Source organism: Podarcis tiliguerta (assembly GCF_965153285.1).
Source record: "Podarcis tiliguerta genome assembly, chromosome: 6".
Classification (NCBI taxonomy): Eukaryota; Metazoa; Chordata; class Lepidosauria; order Squamata; family Lacertidae; genus Podarcis; species Podarcis tiliguerta.
This window is the reverse complement of record NC_139539.1, coordinates 54720895-54740506: the sequence shown is the minus strand read 5'-3', so window position 1 is coordinate 54740506 and position 19612 is coordinate 54720895. Positions and strand designations below refer to the sequence as shown.

At 42.1% G+C, this 19612-nt stretch overlaps 1 protein-coding gene across 3 annotated transcripts in view; it reads left to right on the top strand.

Moving 5' to 3' along the window:
- The first annotated feature begins 744 nt into the window (after positions 1-744).
- The window catches only part of RAB3B (RAB3B, member RAS oncogene family), a 51782-nt gene continuing 32914 nt past the window's right edge, over positions 745-19612 (top strand). Inside the window, exons 1-2 of one of the 3 annotated variants that reach the window (XM_083447198.1) lie at positions 745-855; positions 12013-12240. In XM_083447198.1, coding sequence (XP_083303324.1) covers positions 12013-12240 — 228 coding nt within the window. In that variant the 5' untranslated portion in view covers positions 745-855. The other 2 variants (XM_083447196.1, XM_083447197.1) reach the window with 2 other exon arrangements.

Here is a 19612-nt window from a genome sequence, read left to right as displayed (position 1 = left end):
AACCATTCAATGTTTTAAAGGTTAGTGTCAGCACTTCCAGACATAAGACGAGTAACACAACTGAAAATTGCCTAAAGCCCTGCCTTTCACATGCATTCTAGTAATTTAGTTTGCACCAGTTGAAGTTTCTGGACTGTTGTCAAAGGCAGACCTATGAAAAGAGCACTACAGTAATCTAAGCATATGAATTTGGCCAATTTCTGCACTTGCTGCCAAGTGTTTAATTACTGTCGTCTGGCTCTATGTTTTGGCTTTGTGCATGGATTTATTTCAGAAATGAGTGTTGTAATCAAATGGGTTAATTCCCATATAGGAAGAAAAAAAAATACCTTGTAAAATCTCTACCAAGCAAGAGGAGACAATTTTAATACGTATTTATTTCCACAAATATCATAATCATCATCATGATTCTTATTATTAATTTACTAATTCTATACAAGAACTCAGGATAGTTTAATTGGTAGAGCATGAGACTCTTAATCTCTGGGATGTGGGTTCAAGCCCTGTATTGGGCAAAATATTCCTGCATTGTAGGGGGTTGGACTACATCAGTGTTTCCTAACCGGGGGCCCCTTGGGGACCCCAGGATATTCGAAGTGGGATACTGGTGAACATCACATAAACGGGCTGCAGCACAAGGCTAGAGGGCCACAAAGGAAAGTTGGAAGTGAAGGAAAACCTTTTTTTAAAAAAATCCTGATTGGCTGGCCAATCACAAGCGGGAAAGGGGGCGGCCCACCAGGGCCTAGCGCTCCTTTTTCCTACATGTGTTTTCTTGGAGCAGTCCTGGTTTGTTTCTGGTGGAAGAGGGAGATCCCGTTTTAACCAGAAGAGCCCGCAATCCAGAACCCCCAGGTCAAGTGTGGTGGTGGGAATGGGAAGGGCTGGGTGAGCTGGAGCTGCATGTGGCTGCCGCCAGTGCTGGGCTCGAAGGCAACCTACGCCTGACTCTGCAAGGTCTGGGCCTTCGGATGTTGCTGAGGGGTGCAGGCAGTATTGGCCCAGCTTTGCAAGGTGCGGGGTAAAATCCACCCCAGAACCTAGCCATGGGTGTAGCCAGGATTGGGGTGGGGAGATCTTTTTGCACCAGAACCTCAGATTTGTATTGATTTGTACTGATTTTTACTTATGGGGGGGGGGCACAGGAAGGAAACAAGGTTGGAAGGGGGCCACAGTCGTAAAAAGGTTGGGAAACACTGGACTAGATGACTCTCGTGATCCCTTCCAACTCTATTATTCTGTGAAGTATCTCAAAGTGATGTACAATAAAAAAGCAGAAAACTGTTTGAAAAACCAAAATGATATATTCAAAAACAAGACAGTACGAAATAGACACCCATGGCAGAGACCCATTCACGCAGCTTGGAAAAGTCCATCAGAACAAAAAATGTTTCCACTTGCTTCCAGAATGTGTGGGTAGTTGGCGCATGTCCCCTCTGGACAGGAATGTTTTCCCACAGAACGGAGGCCGTCACACTCAAAGCCCTGCTGAGTTACTGTAGAATAGGCTTCTGATATCTTTGGAGCTTGCAGGAGGACCTCTTCTGCAGACCACAATTATTTTCCTACTGGGTATGTAAGGCAGAAGAGAGCCTTCTCAGTGGCTGCTCCCAGACTTTGGAACTCCCACCCCAGAGAAGTTAGACTGGCTACTTCCTTGCTGTCCTTCTGCCGGCAGGTGAAGACTTTATACTTTTTGGGAATTGACTGCTTTTAATTAAAGGGCTGGTGCTCTACTGTTTTTATTGTAATTACTGATATGTTTAAAACAGATTTAATATATCTCTATAGTTTTAATTCCGCCAATGTGTAATTGTATTATAATGATTGATTTTTAAAATGTTGTTAGCAGTTCTTGTTTTTAGCTGTAAGATGCCTTGAGTCCCGTCAGGGGGAAAAGTGAGATATAAGTAGGTAAGAAAGTAAATAATAAGACAGTCTCTCAAGTAACTTGGTCCCTAGCTGTATCTGTTATTACCAACACCTTGAACTTGGCAGGATTGCAGATTGGCCCCCATGCAAATCTCGCAAGTAAGGCACCAGCTGCAGCCTTAGGACCCACCTCAAGGGTAGCCCTATGCCAGCTTATTTCGCTTGTGAAAAACTATTCCCTTAAAAACGTGTTTCCCTATATAAAGTAAGGAAGTTTTAAAATTTGTGTCATTTTAAAATACTCCTCGTTCACCACCAGGTGGAGGTACCCACTTGCCGGTGGTAGCTGCAAGGTATATGTGTGCTAAACTAGCCAACCCTGAAATCATTTTCAGCCTGCTTGTTGTTGTTGTTGTTTAGTCGTTTAGTCGTGTCTGACTCTTTGTGACCCCATGGACCAGAGCACGCCAGGCACTCCTGTCTTCCACTGCCTCCCGCAGTTTGGTCAGACTCATGTTTGTAGCTTCGAGAACACTGTCCAACCATCTCGTCCTCTGTCGTCCCCTTCTCCTTGTGCCCTCCATCTTTCCCAACATCAGGGTCTTTTCCAGGGAGTCTTCTCTTCTCATGAGGTGGCCAAAGTATTGGAACCTCAGCTTCACGATCTGTCCTTCCAGTGAGCACTCAGGGCTGATTTCCTTAAGAATGGAGAGGTTGGATCTTCTTGCAGTCCATGGGACTCTCAAGAGTCTCCTCCAGCACCATAATTCAAAAGCATCAATTCTTCCACGATCAGCCTTCTTTATGGTCCAGCTCTCACTTCCATACATCACTACTGGGAAAACCATGGCTTTAACTATACGGACCTTTGTTGGTAAGGTGATGTCTCTGCTTTTTAAGATGCTGTCTAGCTTTGCCATCGCCTTTCTCCCAAGGAGCAGGCGTCTTTTAATTTCGTGACTGCTGTCACCATCTGCAGTGATCATGGAGCCCAAGAAAGTAAAATCTGTGACTGCTTCCATTTCTTCCCCTTCTATTTGCCAGGAGGTGATGGGACCAGTGGCCATGATCTTCAGCCTGCTAGCTATAACTAATTCAAACTAGGTTGACCCAGCAAACCAAGACGAATGGAACCAAATCCAGATTAATAATGTTATTTACTCCTCGCATCCTTGTAGAATACTACTTCCCTTCAAAGGCCTTTAACCCCCCCCTCCCCCCCCCAAAAAACAAGGAATGATTGTTGTGGGGGTCAACTTGGAAACCCCAGTTGGACAACCCACGACCCTAAACTGCTTTAGTGGCGCCTCCTGACAAGCCCGCGAAGTCCCCAACCCATTTGACCTGCTGCCCCTCTTATCCTCCCTCCGAGGGGGAGAGCGCGAGAGGCGTGTATGGAGCTCTACGGAGACAAAGCGAGAAATGTAAGACTACCGGTAAATCTAAGTGAATCAATAAGAAAGGAGGATACGATGCTATGTAAATTAGACGGGCAGGTTGAGATGAAGGGAGGGGTTGGGATGGATGCGGCTCTGTAGGAGAGAGGGGCAACCCGGGCAGCGGCTGAGAGACCCGCCGCGCCCGCCGGTTTCCACTTATTCCGCCCCGCGTGGGGAAGAAGGCGGGAGGCCTGCGGCAGCAGCTCCGCCCCGAGGGTTGTCCTCTGCTGCGCCGGGTGAGAGGATCCGCGGGATGTGTCGCTAAGCCGGACACACGCACGCTCTTCTCCGCCCAGAGGTCCGGGAGCGCAGCTCGGGCTCGGTTGAATCTCCCACCAAGCGCCTCCTGCTCGCCGCTGCTCTTGGCTCCAGCCTCCCTCGCTTTGCGCGCCGTTCCCTGCGCCGCGCCCCAGGTAAGAAGAGCGCGGAGGAGAGGACGGGACCCATCGGTCCCCCGCGCAACTTTCCCCCGTCACCCCCGGCAGCCGCCTGCTTTGCATCTCTCCCCTTTCCCGCCGCAAAGAGCGAGCCTCGGAAGCCCCGGGATCCTCCGCGCAAGGCGCAACCAGGGTTTATGTGCGCGCAAATCTCCTAGCGCTCGTGGGAACGGAGGGACGACATTAGAGCCGCAGATTAGCCTTTTTAGTGCTAAGGCTCAACTCTGGAAATTGGACGGCATGCCTCTGAGTATATGCAGAGGGCTTTTTCTGCAACGTCTATCTCTGTCTGAGATTTAGGGGCAGATCTTTCCGGTTAAAATGTTTGATTTCCAGACAGACCTGCCTCCCGGGTTTAATTAAGCGTATCTTATTAATTTAATTAATAACAAACAAACAAACAGGGGGAAGTGGAGAGGGTTCCTCAGTCTTTCTCCTTGCCTTAGTAGCCCAGCTCAGTATAAAACCTATTGGAGGAGACTAATCAGGAAATGATTTTTTACAGAATCAGTCTAGGTTTGATTTCTTTCTGCATCGTTTTTCTTTGTTTTGGATAAAATGGAGCAAATTTTAAAATAGCCGTGTCAACAATTGTGTATATGTGTGTGCACATAAACACACACACACACAATTTCTTTGTCAAGGATGGTGCTAAGCCCTTAGCAGCTGAGTGGTGGTTGGCAGCCACTTGCAGTATGCTTTCTTATCTTTTGCATCATCTCATTCACTGGAAATGTGTACCAGTTTTCTAGAAAAATAGTCGAGTGTAATAGGTTATTCTTCAAATATAGCCAATGCATTTAGCTCTGATGCCATTTCTTGGTTTATTAGAATTAATAAGTGAATTGCTATACCTGGCTTCATTAACACACACACACTCACACTAAATTATTTGAAATCCCAGAGTTCTGCATTAAATGATGCTCTTCTAATTGTTTGGGGCCTTACTTGTTTTTCAGAATCTCTTCTTACAGATTATTCATGGCGTATTTGACTGCAGTTCAGACTTTAACTTCATTTATAATAGAAAAATACTACGGGTCTTGCCTGATGCATGTATGCTGTTAGCAGTGTATGAATGGAAACAGTAAGAAATATTGTGAGTATGTAAGCAATATTGATGCAAAACTAATCTCAGGAGTAAAATGTGAGCTATATTTCCAGGATAGTAGGATTGCCACATTAAATTTTAAAAAACAGTGGACAGCTACAGCTTAGAGCAGGGAAGATTTTTGTGGAGCTTGTGTTCTGATAAAGGGCATAGCTTTACAGTTTGAACTAAACTGAGTGGAGGAGTGTGAGTGATCAAAATCTAGTGAATGTATTTGAAAATATATTCCATTTGAGTGTGTGTGCATGTGTGTGTATGGATATATATTACGTTAAAGTTACCAGGGCTGTGAAGTTAAATCAATAAAATAATGGAGATTCATGTGCGGGAATCTGTTAATATTACACCAAAACATCCAGGCTTTGCGGAACACAGAAACAAAACCTGTAGCTAGAAAATCCAGAGAATGTATTAAGAATATATTGTGGTTATCATGACATTAAACAAATGAGAGTTTCAAAAAAAGATTATGCTGAAGAATAGCCTATCTATGTGTCTGTAACTTTGGTGGAATTCTGCCACAAATTTTGTAAAATAGTTAACTGAATTGCAAAGGCAAAGATGGTGGATTATATGGTGCTGACATAGGAAAAATGGAGGAACATTAGTGAAATGCTGCTTGAGTTGAAGGAAGGACGATCTGCAGGGAGGATTTTTGCTGTTGCTTCTCTTGCCCCCCCGCCTAGTTTTGCATTAATTGTCTCATAGTAAAAAGGCAAAATTATAGGTAATAGTGAAGTTATAGTGTAGTTTTATTTGTTATCAGGCCTTCTATATGCTAATTTTGTTTTTAACTAATGCTATTCTATATAGATGATTTCAATGCAACCCAATGTGTCACTATCACACCAGCTCAATATTAAAAATTATCAATGTGCAGGTATCTACCCACCACCTCTAAAATTATTAAACCATATTAAACCAATATTGAAACTTGAAATAAAAAAAGGTAAAGGTACCCCTGCCCGTACGGGCCAGTTGTGTCCGACTCTAGGGTTGCGCGTTCATCTCGCTCAAGAGGCCGGGAGCCAGCGCTGTCCGGAGACACTTCCGGGTCACGTGGCCAGCATGACGAAGCTGCTCTGGCGAGCCGGCACCAGCGCAGCACATGGAAACGCCGTTTACCTTCCCGCTATAAAGCGGTACCTATTTATCTACTTGCACTTAGGGGTGCTTTCGAACTGCTAAGTGGGCAGGAGCTGGGACCGAAAGACGGGAGCTCACCCCGCCGCGGGGATTCGAACCGCCGACCATGCGATCGGCAAGCCCTAGGTGCTGAGGTTTTACCCACAGCGCCACCCGCGTCCCATGTAAACTTGAAATACTTTGTATTATAATATGGGGGGGAGGGTGGAGAGGAGGATTTAAAGATCTGTCTCATCTTACACACGAGAAAGACACCAAAGCACATGATAGGAGCATAAGAAAAGAAGCTACAATCTGTGTTGGAGATCTTGTTTAGTAAATTCCCTTAGGCTGGTGGGTACAAGATACAGGGCCTTCTCTGTGTTGGCCCATGACCTATGGCATTCAGTCAACCAATGAAAAGTTAGGCAGGCATATTGAAGACATGTCTGCATTTGGTTTTTATAAAGGGAAGCTGGACAGTAGAGGCTATTGTCCCTAGTTGATTTTATTGCTTAAATGTAATGACTTTTTGTTTTGTTGTTGTTTTAACTGTTTTGATGAATTTATGAATTATACACTGCTTTGTGTATTGATTGTCCTAGCAAGAGGAATAGAAGTCTTTTAAATGATGATGAGCCCTTCTAGATTAGACCAAAGGCTCATCTCGTCCAACATCCAGTTCTCACAGTGGTCAACCTGATGCCTATAAGAAACCCACAGGCAGGACATGAGCACAACAACATTCTCCCACTCATGTTCTCCAGCAACTTGTATTCAGAGGCATAAAGCTCTTCTCCTTTAGAGAAGGAACTCTCAGATATGAAACCCTCTATTTGCAGTTTGAATCAGTACACACCAGGAAGGGTTCATTCTACACAAGTGCTATTTCTGCACATTTAAAGCTGCTTATGGTCAGAATGTGCTCTGTCAGCTCCAGCGGTCCCTGGGCAGCGGCAATAAACTCAAAAGACTGTGGAGATTTCTAATTTCCCCCCACCACAAATGTCTGTAGGTCAAGAAAATTATACTTCAGAATCTTTGTTTAGAAAAACCGGGCAGATAGAAAGAATCTCCTTTTGCTAGATGAGAAAGTACTTGTGCTTCTAGATTGACCTTGGTGCAATCACTAGTCTCCCAAAAAGCTGTTGGATGAGAGAGATTTATAATAAGGATTTAAACTAGATTACTGTAAATGGCAGGTAATCCAATTTTATAATCAACTCTGTCTGGTGGTTGTAACAAAGCTGGAAGCTCCCTGCTTTAAAATACTTTTGGATCTGTTATCCATTACCCTCCAAAATGATATATATCAAGAATTTGTTATTGACAAATCCTTTTATTGATTGTTAGTTGCCTCTAAACCAGGAGTAGGAAACCTGTGGCTGTTCAGTTTTTATTTTATTTATTTTTAAATTTATATCACACCTTTCCTCCAAGAAGCAAAAGTTGGTGTACATGGTTCTCTGTCTCTCTACATTATCCTTACAACAACCCTGTAAGGTAGAAATGCTGAGAGTAAGTGACTGGCCCAAAGTCACCCAGTGAGCTTCATGGCTGAGTGGGAATTTGAACCCTGGTCTCCTAGGTCTTACTCCAACCCCCTTAGCTGCTATACCACACTCCCAACTCCCATCCACCCCAGTCATCACTGCCATGGGTCGGAGATCATGGGAGCTGGAGTCCAAGAACATCTGGAAAGCCACAAGCTCCCCATCCTTACTCAGCTGTAGAAGAAAACTATGTGGGGTACACATTGGGATCACAATCTGGGGAAGAGCTTCCCTATACTTAAATGTAAATGAGCCTTATTCATTGTGAAAGGGCATGCTGGGTGCTAATATTTCTTGCAGAATTCTTAGCATCTGCCTTCTTCCAACGCATTCCAAAATTTCAGACTCCTAAGATCATATAGCAGAATCATAGTCAAAAGATGGGAAACAGTCAGCCTCAGAAATTATGCGCTGACACCTGTAAACAGAGCAAATTCCTATGTCCATTTTGAGGTCATCCTCCTCAGTTCATGTCAACTATTTTTCACTGTAGATGAAATGCAGAAGTGGCAGTCCAGTTGGGAGCTGTGTGAAAGAATCTGCACCGCTGATCACACACATAGACCAGCGATTTGTGCTTGTGGCAACATATACATTTGAAGTCGCTGTCTTAATCATCCCCTTTGAACTAGTGAGCACTGCCTCAATAAGTAAATGTAACCAAAGCCAAAATGAGATTTATGAGTTTCTTTCATCTTGGAATGCAAAGACATACTGTTTAGGGTTTTTTGTTGTTGGGTGTCGTACTTGTAGTTGTTATTGCTGCTTTATTGTATTTTTATTTTAGTTCTTGTGATTTATGTGAAAATTGTTCAGTTTGGTTGTGGTTTTTTAAAATGATTTATTTATTGGGACGCAGGTGGCGCTGTGGGTTAAACCACAGAGCCTAGGACTTGCTGATCAGAAGGTCGGCAGTTCGAATCCCCGCAGCAGGGTGAGCTCCCTTTGCTTGGTCCCTGCTCCTGCCAACCTAGCAGTTCGAAAGCACGTCAAAGTGCAAATAGATAAATAGGTACCGCTCCAGCGGGAAGGTAAAAGGCGATTCTGTGCACTGCTCTGGTTCGCCAGAAGCGGCTTAGTCATGCTGGCCACATGACCCGGAAGCTGTACGCTGGCTCCCTCGGCCAATAAAGCGAGATGAGCGCCACAACCCCAGAGTTGGCCACAACTGGACCTAATGGTCAGGGGTCCCTTTACCTTTTTACTTTTGTTATGTTGTACTTACATATTTTTTATGTTGTAAGCTGCCTTGAACGTGGTTTGAATTGTGGAAAGGCGGCATGCAAATTAAATTAGATATGTATGTATGTTATGTATTCTCAGCTCTGCTTTGGACCTGACCTCTCTGCTGCTCTTCTTCCTTCTGTGTGATTAGGCTGATAGTGAGCACATTATTTGTTTGCGGCAAGAGAAAATGTGTTGATACGCCAGAGACTGAACCCTTGGTATAATTTGTTTATATCAGCTGCCCTCTTGCACAGAAATACAGAATGTCAAATGCATAATGCATCTTATGACTCACAGTTGTACCACAAAGCAGTCTGGGCAGTGATTTTATTTCTCTGATCAGTTTCTATTTTTATATATAGCTAGGATATATGTTTCATATTAGACAGACCCACTAGCCTGTAATTGGGGGGAGGGGTCAGATTGTTGGTTGAATTCTTAATAGTTGATCCTGATCATTATATAAAGGACTGTTTCAGCACTCGCGGCTGCTCACCCCAGCCACATATTCACACTGGACCATAGCTCAATGCTCAAGCACAAGCTTCACATGCAGTAGTTCCCTAGAGTAGCATCAGTCACTGAATGCAGCATGGATGTACTGTAGATGAGTAGAATTCATATGGATGCTGGCAGGTGAACATTCTGTGTCTGATTAGTCAGTAAACAATTAGTATTGTCTGGCTTGCATAGAATCATCCCTACACTGGGATCTCCCTAAATCTGGAATGGGGAATTTGTGGCCTTCCAGATGTTGTTGGACTCCCACTCCCATCAGCTCTGGCCAGCCTGGAGAGATGGTATTGTCGGCCATCTTCCAAGGCGCCCCTAGCGGAGCCCCATTTTTCTCATTTTAAATTAGGTTCTCCACATTTCCATAGCAATCTCTGTATTACCGGTACTTTTTTTTTTTAATCCTCATGAAAATCTTTAAGCATTTTAGTGTGAATTTCTCTCAATAAACACATTTTTGTATGCAGCTTTGACCAATAGATACATGTTTCCCACCAATTTTCCTTAGTGTAGGGTTGTCATATGTCTGAAATTTCCCAGACATAGCCAGTATTCAGCCCTTGTAAACAGTGTCCGGGCAGAAATTGCTGGAATGTCTGGGAAAATCTGTATATATAGCAGCCCATGTTGGCAGTGTAGATTTTTGTGAATTTAATAAAAAAATAGCTCAAAAACTAAAGCTCCACAACTTAATACAATGCATTTTTGTATGCTATTTTCACTAATGTGCATTTCCTCCTAATACATACATTATTGTTTGTATTATTTGGCTGGAGAACTGCATCTCAAAATTCCGAAACATGTGAATTTTTAAGGATAGCTGTGTTTTAGTTCACATATTGGTTCAGGAGGCTAGTCAGGAATCAGGGAGTTATAATCCAACAACATTAGGAGGACTGCAAGTTCCCACCTCTGCCCTAAATAAAGGAGGAAGGTTATATAAATCAAGTAAGTAAGTGAGTACCATAAGTATTCAGAGACGTGCAAGTAATAATAACAGAAGCAAGCATCTAGTATTGTACATAGAAACTCCACATATATTCAGGCAAGCTCTGGGATTAGGGAATGGAAAAGACAGAAATCCTACTAACCTGGGTTGTTGTTTTTTGACAACCCTCTTTTCAGACTTTTCTCTGCAACTGTGATTAAAACAACAACAACTATTCCATATTCTGAATTCCAGGCTGACCATTGCATATAGATTCCGAACTATATATAGGCCTGACTATTTGAATAGTTGCCATTTGAAGCCATTGTTTCAAGCCAGGAACTGTTGCCAGATGAAAAGAGGTGAAGACCATAGGGAGCAGATATCCCAGGGGTATCCCATTATAGTCTGCTTAACAATGCGTGTAAACATTTTGTGGGTTCATCTTCATGCATTTTTAGTGTACAGTACTGGTGCAAAAGATGGGAGGGGAATATTATTCCTTCACTGCTTAACCCTTTTATTAGTTTACATTTACATTTATTAATTTAAACTATTCCCTCTTTTTCTTTCCACACCAAGTTCTAGGTGGGTATATTAATAAGCTGTTTCTCACCATGTTCATACATTTCTGCTTTCATTGCTAAGAAGCCCAGTGCTTTTTCCTAAGGGAGAAATGTACAAGCAATAAGCTTTGCAGTGCCCAGTTACAATGAAATTGACATGGCAAATTGGAATCTACTATATTGATAAGAAGTAATGAATTTCCCAGTGGGGAAATTTGCAAGGAGCAAGAAAAGAATAAGTGCCAGAATCAAACTGACTAGGTAACTGGCATTAATACTTTTAATGGGAAAGGTTGTCATCGGTCACACTTAAGTTTTCTCCTAGTAGTCTTCTATAAGTCAGTTTTATTGTACATAGTATCTCCACAATGACAATCTTATTTGGAATCCTTTCTTTTTATTAGTGAGAAGAATTGACTTATCATCCTGGGGAAATTTCAAAATATAATATCCATGTGGTACCTGAATAAGAAAATGACAGAATACCTCTTTTTCTAAGAGTGTCACCTGTGACGTTTTGATGCACTCGGATTAACATGGGAGCAGGAATCTATCACTTTAGCTGCTGTTCAGTAAACAATGCAATAATTAATACAATCTGGGAGCCAGGTGGCTCCATTTAGCCTTGGCACAAAGTAGGATGTTTTTTCCTTCTTCATTGCGAAATGTTAGCCACCGACACTGAATTCTAATAATGAAACTTGGTCTGTTCAGTTCATATCAGCACCTAATGTAGGCAGGATTAATCATCTTTAAAATGTGCTATCTGTTCATAATCAATCCTAGGGATAGGGTGAATATGGCAGAGTTATTCATAAGCTGTGTTTCTAAGCTATTATCTGTTTATCTTGATCAGGGCACTGTCAACACCTGTTATCAAATACAGTACTCATTGAGTAGTCTATAGACTACACATGAATTTTCTTTATAAATCTAAACAGAAATAAAACCACATGCATCCCTCACTATGTTATGATTATGGAAGCAGGTGTTATGTGCAAATCCGCTTCTGAATCAGGTCCTGCAATTATGAAAAATCAATTGCTTACTCTTGATAGATCCATGTATGTATTGCTCCTGGAATGGGGGCCATGAGTTCAACATTATACAATCACTGCTATCAGCTTTGATACTCTTGGTCACCTGGAGATGAGGGCATGTGAGAAGGGATTGCAAAGTGCATATTCTGTTCCTGAATAAATTAAATCATAGAGACAAATGTGCTACTCTTATTTCCTTAGATGGCTTCCGTAACAGATGCCAGATATGGACACAAGGATGCTTCCGACCAGAATTTTGATTATATGTTCAAACTCCTGATCATTGGCAACAGCAGCGTGGGCAAGACCTCCTTCCTCTTTAGATATGCTGATGACACTTTTACACCAGCCTTTGTCAGTACTGTGGGGATCGACTTCAAAGTGAAGACTGTTTACAGGAATGACAAGAGGGTAAAACTGCAGATTTGGGTGAGTATCATTTATTCTGGAATCATTAACCTTATGCACTAATGTAATAGAAAGTGGATCAAATTGTGGTTATGGCATATTTGTACTACACGGGCCTTTTGCTTGCATTTTATTTAAGCAGAAGATGTATTAATTATTTGTTTACCTTCTGTCCCTTCTTCTAATGGAAGGGCTTCTTCCATTAGAAGAACATACTATTCTGTAAAGTTTTCCAACCCTCTGAAACAGCTTTTAGGGGGCACAAGGAGGAATAAAAATCATCTCCTTGCCTACCCCTGGTGGAAGCAACCCATGAGTAAAGTAGGCTGGATCCAACCCAGAATCTGGATCTGAAACTATTATCATTGCTCTTTATGGGTTACTGAGATCATTTGGAACAGCTGTTAAAGTGTGTCTTCTTGTGTATGAAATCAGATTCAAGTGACCCTTCTTTCAGGATGCCTTCACACTTTTTTCACTGGAACTGCCATGCTTTGCTAACTCACTTTTTACAGAGCATTTAGATGATGGTGTCATCACTATAGTGCTTTCTGTGTTGTTCTCCTGTGTTTTCTGGCTTGAGCTTGAGACTGTTTTCTTGCAATCAAATGAAGCTGCAACATTAGCCTGTCTAGTGTGAAGAGGCTTGTAGGGTTCCTGTTCCTTTCAACTAGGGTTAGCTAACCTATGGGCCTCCACATGTTGTTGGACTCCCTTAGCCCCAGCCAGCTTGACTATTGGTAGATGATGGGAATTGTAGGCCAGCAATATCTGGAGAGCCACAAGTTAGCCATTCCTGCTTTAAACACTTATTATTTGCAAATTTAGTTACTCTAATTACTTCCATTTTATTATTTCTTGTTGGTCCTGGCTGGCAGAAGAGCCTCTCAACTGCCCCTTAAATTACTTCTATGAACTATTCCATATCAGTTTCTGTTCCCACAGTGGGGAGGAGGGAGAGTCTATAGAAATCACTTTCCTCTGTTTTTTCTGTATTGTATTTAATAAAATGGCAGCCCATATCTTCCTGCATTATCTCTCTCTCTTTCTCTCTGAGCAACATTCATGGTAACCGGTGGGGGCAGAATGGGGGAATCATACCTATTTTTTTCCTTGTACTGCCACTTATCACCAAGCAAATCTTCACCTCAGAGTTATACACACCAACCTCCTTGACAGGCTATACTTCTCCCTTTGTCCATACTCCCTGTACAGTTATTGACTCAACCAAACTTTGGGCTGTGTTCACATTACTGTCTTTAAGTACAGTGAAACTATCCCTCCTTTCACAGCTCCCCCCTGCAAGCTGTTCACAACAGCATAACCTAACTGGTGTTTGATGTTTTTCTGATTCTGCACACGTCAGGGGGCATTAATGCGAAGCTGTGCAGGAAGATGTCTTTACCCTAAACAAAGATGTTCACACCTGATGGTACATGAAGTATGTGCTGTGGAATCCTAATCATTTTACATCTGTAACTGAATCTCTTGATTACCAGACTGCTGCATGTAATCCCAATGGACGCATCATTTCATTCCTCCCACCCAAACCTTTGATAATCTGAATATTTAGAATCTGTGATCGAGTTTTTTGTGTTTTTTTCTAAGGTAGTTAAAAGAGCATGCAGTCCTCATGCTTTTGTTTTGTTTCTTATCCCCCTCATTGTTCTACTTGGTTAAAAGATCTGGGTTTTGTATATAAGTGTGACTTTTCCTCTTAGGCTGTGGATGAAGGAGGAATTACAAAAGGAAAGAAAAAGATTAATGGCGCCGCTTTGAAAATCTCACTTTTGTTGAAAGCTATTGTGGTTGTGCTGGGTAAAAATAGCCTGTTCCACCTCAAAGGCATAAACAAGATATATAATAAAGAATGTATTTTTACATTTAGTACTCTTAAGGTATTTTGATTTGTGAAGGTGATTTGGTTCAAGGAACTGAATAAACATTTTCGAAATTGGAATAGTTTAGTCTTTTTATCTGGGTGATATTATTTCCTTGTGTTAGTGGTTTTTTTAAAAAACGCATGGTTCTTGCAAGTTCTTTTGTGCAGTATAATTGTTTGTGACACTTGCATTTTTAAATGTGTGAATAATAAAGCTTCACAACAACAGCTAAGATCCAAAGAACTGTGAAACTAGTTTGATGAGCCCAAGAGACTACGCAGCACAATCTTTTGTACTGTGTAGTCAGAAATAAATGGGAGCTTAATCCTAAATAAGTGTGCTTTAGCAGGGACAGGGAACCTGTGTCTTTCTAGATATTGCTGGACTCCACCTCCCATCAGCCCCAGCCAGCATGACCAGTGCTCAGGGATGATGGGAGCTGTAGTCCAGCAACCTCTGGAGGGCCACAGGTTCCGCATCCCTAGTATATAAGATTGCAAGCTCTTAACTAAGAGCAAGCCCCACTGAACCCAGCAGAACACTGTTAGGCACCCCCTTCAAACAGCAGGACCCCCGCAACACATGGAAAGCCTTGAAATGGAGAGGGTTTTGAAGTTTTGTTGTTGTCCTATATTCTATATCTTATTATCTGCAGTTGTTGTTTTCTTGTGACCCGTGCCTTTGGTGTGCTTCGGTGTAAAAATTATTCAAACAACATACTAGGTGGATTATCAGAATTAATCTGTGTTTTGATATGGGGGCCAGCTGTACAAAGATGAAACAAGCCCTTTTGCGTGAGCCCAAGTCAGGGATGGGGAACTGGCTGCCCTCCAGGGGTTTCGGACTGCAGCTCCCATCAGCTCCAGCTAGCTTGGCCAATGGTGAGGGATGATGGGAGGTGTAGTGTGGCAACATCTGTAGGACCACGAGTTCCCTATTCCTGGCCTAAGCAGTCCTATGGGTTTGCAGTCCATGCTGAGCAGCTCTGTGCATATTTACAGTGGTACCTCAGTTGTCAAACGTAATCTGTTCTGGAAGGCCGTTTTACTTCTGAAACGCTTGACAACCGAGGTGCAATGGGCAGTCTGCAGTTTTAATTGGGGAAAAATAAGAAGAATACAACGGAAGCCGTTCAACTTCCGAGGCGCATTGGAAAACGGAAGCAATTACTTCCGGGTTTTCAGGGTTCAAAAACCAAAACGTTTGGCAATGGAGACGTCTTCAAACCGGGGTACCACTGTAGTTGGAAGCAAGTTCCACTGCATTCATTAGGGCTTACTCCCAGATAAATGTGTTTAGGATTGCAGCCTTATGTGTTTAAGAGCTAAATTATAATCTACCTTTGTCTCCTGGCTAAAAGCCTTCTGATACTCAGTTCTGAACTGCTGGAGATATTAATTACTGATCAGAAAGGAAAGCTTGGATAGCAGTGTTTTCCCATTTTTTATTTTTTTTAAAAAAATCAAATCGAAGAGTTAAGTTAGCACAGTCCATAGCAGATGGCAACAGCATTACTGTACACTTAGGTTGCCTAGCAGCCAGAGAAAAGTGTATTGAAAAGACCAGGAGGGAGCCAGAGCGGATGAATAGAAGTGGACTTTAAGTGAGAAAAAGGACAATGTTGCCTACTTTGCACTGAAAAGCAAAACTGGGTCCTATATATTTATTTAGTTACAGGAATGCTGCTGTTAAATAACTAAGGGTAGATCATATGAAAACTTCAGCTTTTCATAATCTCTGAGTTATTACCAACTCACATCTCTTGGCCTTGCCAACCTCACAGGGTTGTTGTGAGGATAAAATCGGGAGGGGGGGGACCATGTACATTACCCCAACTTTTTTAGAGGAAAGGGGGAATATAAATGAGTGTTTATGCTGGAATTTGCTCTTGTTGTTGTAATACTTAGTGAGTACATAGGTATTTAGATGCTTTCTCTGTTTTTAAGGTGCTCAAATAACATGGTTATTGAGTGGCATATAAATGCTATAAACAAACACATATTTTTTCACCATACCAGAATGAGGCCTATTTTAACTTGGCATGTAAGCTTGAGAAGGGGAGCTGTGATGAATTTTGTTTCCTCCACTTCCCTAACAAACCACTAATACTGAAAGTTATTGCTTTTCTACCAGCCCTGGAAGCTGAACACATCCTCAGTTGGATCTGGGGCTGTATTTCTTAACAGCCTGGTTTGCACATAACTGTAAAATATGGTGTCTGGCAGACAATCACTTAGACTTTGGTTTATTGTGACACAGAATAGCTAAAAAGGACCTTCAGAATGACTTGCAGCTCTTTGCTTATGCCTCTGTAGCTTCTGGGTGGTGACAGCTCCTTTGCTATAGTTAAAGAAGAGGTTGGGTTCTCACATAATGCTAAGCTATGGTTAATGTTAGCTAAGGTTTGTAAGCCAACTACAAACCCTGGTTAATGAGCTATATTTAACCATAGGTAATAAATCATAGATAAGCTGCTGGATTCGGTTCACACATTGCACTAAGCCATGGTTTTATAAACTATAGTTTAGTGTTACATGTGAAAAAGGCCATTCCAAGAGATTTTTTAAAATCAGCAGTCAACATCAACATTCAACCTCAAATTTTATGCTCATAGAAGAAAAATACAGCATTTTTCTATGTATAAGACGCCCCCATGTATAAGATGCCCCCTATTTTGGGGGACTCAGATTTAAGAAAATGGGGAGGGGAGATGTATCCGTGTATAAGATGCCCCCTATTTATTGACATTATTTTTTAGGAGGGGGAAAACCTAGTCTTATGCACTGAAAAATACGGTATATATCCAGATTTGAGGGGAAAAAATCTGCCTTGTGTCATATCCATTAAAAATATTCAGTTAACTAGATTTATGGGCAATATTAATAATTTTCATGAATGGTAGAGAGATACAGTTCCACAGCAATCATGCACAGCTGCTACCAGAAATATCTAACATCATCCTATTTTTGTAGAGATAATTAAAGCAAATTGAAACTTGACAACCACAAATTACGCTGGATGACTGTTTCTTTTTCCTTTCTTTTGCCAAAATCAATTTGGATGCAGCTGCCTACATGTAAAATATATTAACACTTTTTTTCCATGCATGTACAACAATTGGTGCGAAGCACGTAAAGTGATGCAAGGATGAAAATCTATTTTTGTCTGAATGAAACAGAAATTCTGTAGCTGTGATTCTGTAATCAAGTGTGCCTAATTTTATACTGCAAGGTTAGAAATATATATTTTTTATTCAAAAATAAATAATTATGTATCATCTGTTCTCAAACTCGAGAGTTTCCCATTTCTATTGCAGCTGTAAAGTATTCATCATGAACTACTCTAGAATTGCTGCTTGCACCAATTCATCTCTTAAAGAGACGCACAGCTGCTAAGCTGGATGTATGAAAAATGAGTAATACTGTACATAGATGATAGAATGTCCATACAACTGAAATAAGAGGAACTAAGGAGGTTATATAGTTATAAAATCAATATGCAAGATGAGTTAAGAATGTAAGACGATCTAGGTTTTTAATACATTGAAACTGGAGAGAAGATTTAGAGGAAGATGTGGTTACGGGAGCTCAGATTCCCAGTGATCTTTTTGTACCTCTCCCATCAGGTGTCAAGGCAATAAATAACTACACAGTTTTTAGAAGACATCTGAAGGCAACGCTGTATTGGGAAGTTTTTAACGTTTGACGTTTTATTATGTTGTTATAATCTGCTGGAAGCCACCCAGACTAGCTGGGGAAACCTAGCTGGGCCGAGTATAATCATTATCATTATCTTCATCTTCATGTAGTTGTTATTATTATTGTAATTGTGCTTAGTTACCAGAATATGATCCTATTAGGACACTTCTTTCACATCGTTTATTGACTCATTGTAGTGATCCTCTTGAGCAAGTGACATTAATAGGTGAACCAGAAACACACTGATCTTTGCAGTACTGACCAGGGCCAGCCCTCCCATGAGGCTGTGTTAGGTGACCGCCTCAGGCAGCAGGATCTGCCCAACTACATAGATCTGACCCCCAATACATAGGTTGGTTTCAGTTCTGCCTCCTATTTGCCTGGGGGGGGCGGGGCTGCTGTGCAAGAATAAAGCCTCCTTCTTTTCACGGAGGCCAGAGAGGGCGAGAACGAGAAGCCAAAGCTGCTGCTTTACTCTCAACTACCAGTGTTCCCTCCCTCCCTCCAGATGCAGATCTTCACTCTCAACTTCTCGCCGACCCCCAAATTGATGCTGCCTCCCTTTTCCCTGATGCTAATCTTTATTCCAATAGATGGAGGCTCAAGGTGGCGTTTCCCTCCTCGTTTAATACATCAGAATCCTGTGACTCAATTATAAATGAGAGTTATGTCCAAACTGCATATTACATGTCTCATACCAAATAAACACCTCATGAGTAATGTCTGAACCATGCCAGGTCTATCAGTCGGATCAAACTAAGCACATACTTTAAAGCACTTTCATGGAAAGCACTTGCGGCTCCGGGGGGTCCCTCTACTCTGGATTGGTATTACATGGCACAGAGAGTGGACTCTTTCCTCCCTGCCCTGTTTTCCTGCTGAAAATTGGCTCCTCATATAGCTGTTTGCTCCCAAAGGTTCTGTTTGCTGCAAATATTTGCTGATTTTTTGCTATTAGGTATCTTTTAGACCATGCTTGGAAACAGGGAAGAGCGCTGCCATGATTGGAAACAAAACAGTGGCACTCACCTTCAACATTTGATGGTCTAACATACTGTGGCAACTTTGTCAAGGTTGTTGGCATCTGTCTGTCTCGAGAGACAATGGAGTGCTCCTCTGGGGGTGAAGACAAACCGTTGAAGAACCACAGCGTCTGCTGTGACTGCAGAGACCAGTAAGTCATAACTGCTTCCTCCTGCGTTAGCAGCACTGAACTGATCTCTCTGAGGTGCCAGCTTGGGCAGTGTGTATGGAGATCCTGGGGTTGCCCAGACGACAGCAGGGAATGCATATTTGACCCAGCTCCTTTTATCAATATGTGCAAGAAGAATGGTTCACTCTCTGCATCTTTCATAATACACCATCATGCTGTCATGCTATAGTAAACAGTCACCCAAACAAGCCCTACGAATCAATAGGCAAATTTACCACCACTTCACCATGGGGTATCTAAAAGGAGCCTCCTACAAGCATTGCTCTTGTGCAAATCTCATGAATTTGGACCTACTGTAGAAGGAGTCTTATGGATCAGAAGTAGAGCAGGCTTTGTAATGCACTGTTCCTTGTGCCAGATTTTCCTGTCAAACACCGTGTTGTTTGCACTTCCAAATGAACTGCAGTCACTACTGAAAATCCCTGGGGCTGCACTTGTCAAACACTTTTTCTCCCTTCTGGAACCAGAAGCTCTTATACCTACCCTTTGTTCATGTCTCAGTTTTTCAGCTATGCTAATTTCTTATCACTTGCACAACCTCTAGCTGACAGTGACTCATAGCTAGAAAATGAAATGTGCATCTGTGATACAGTTATGGG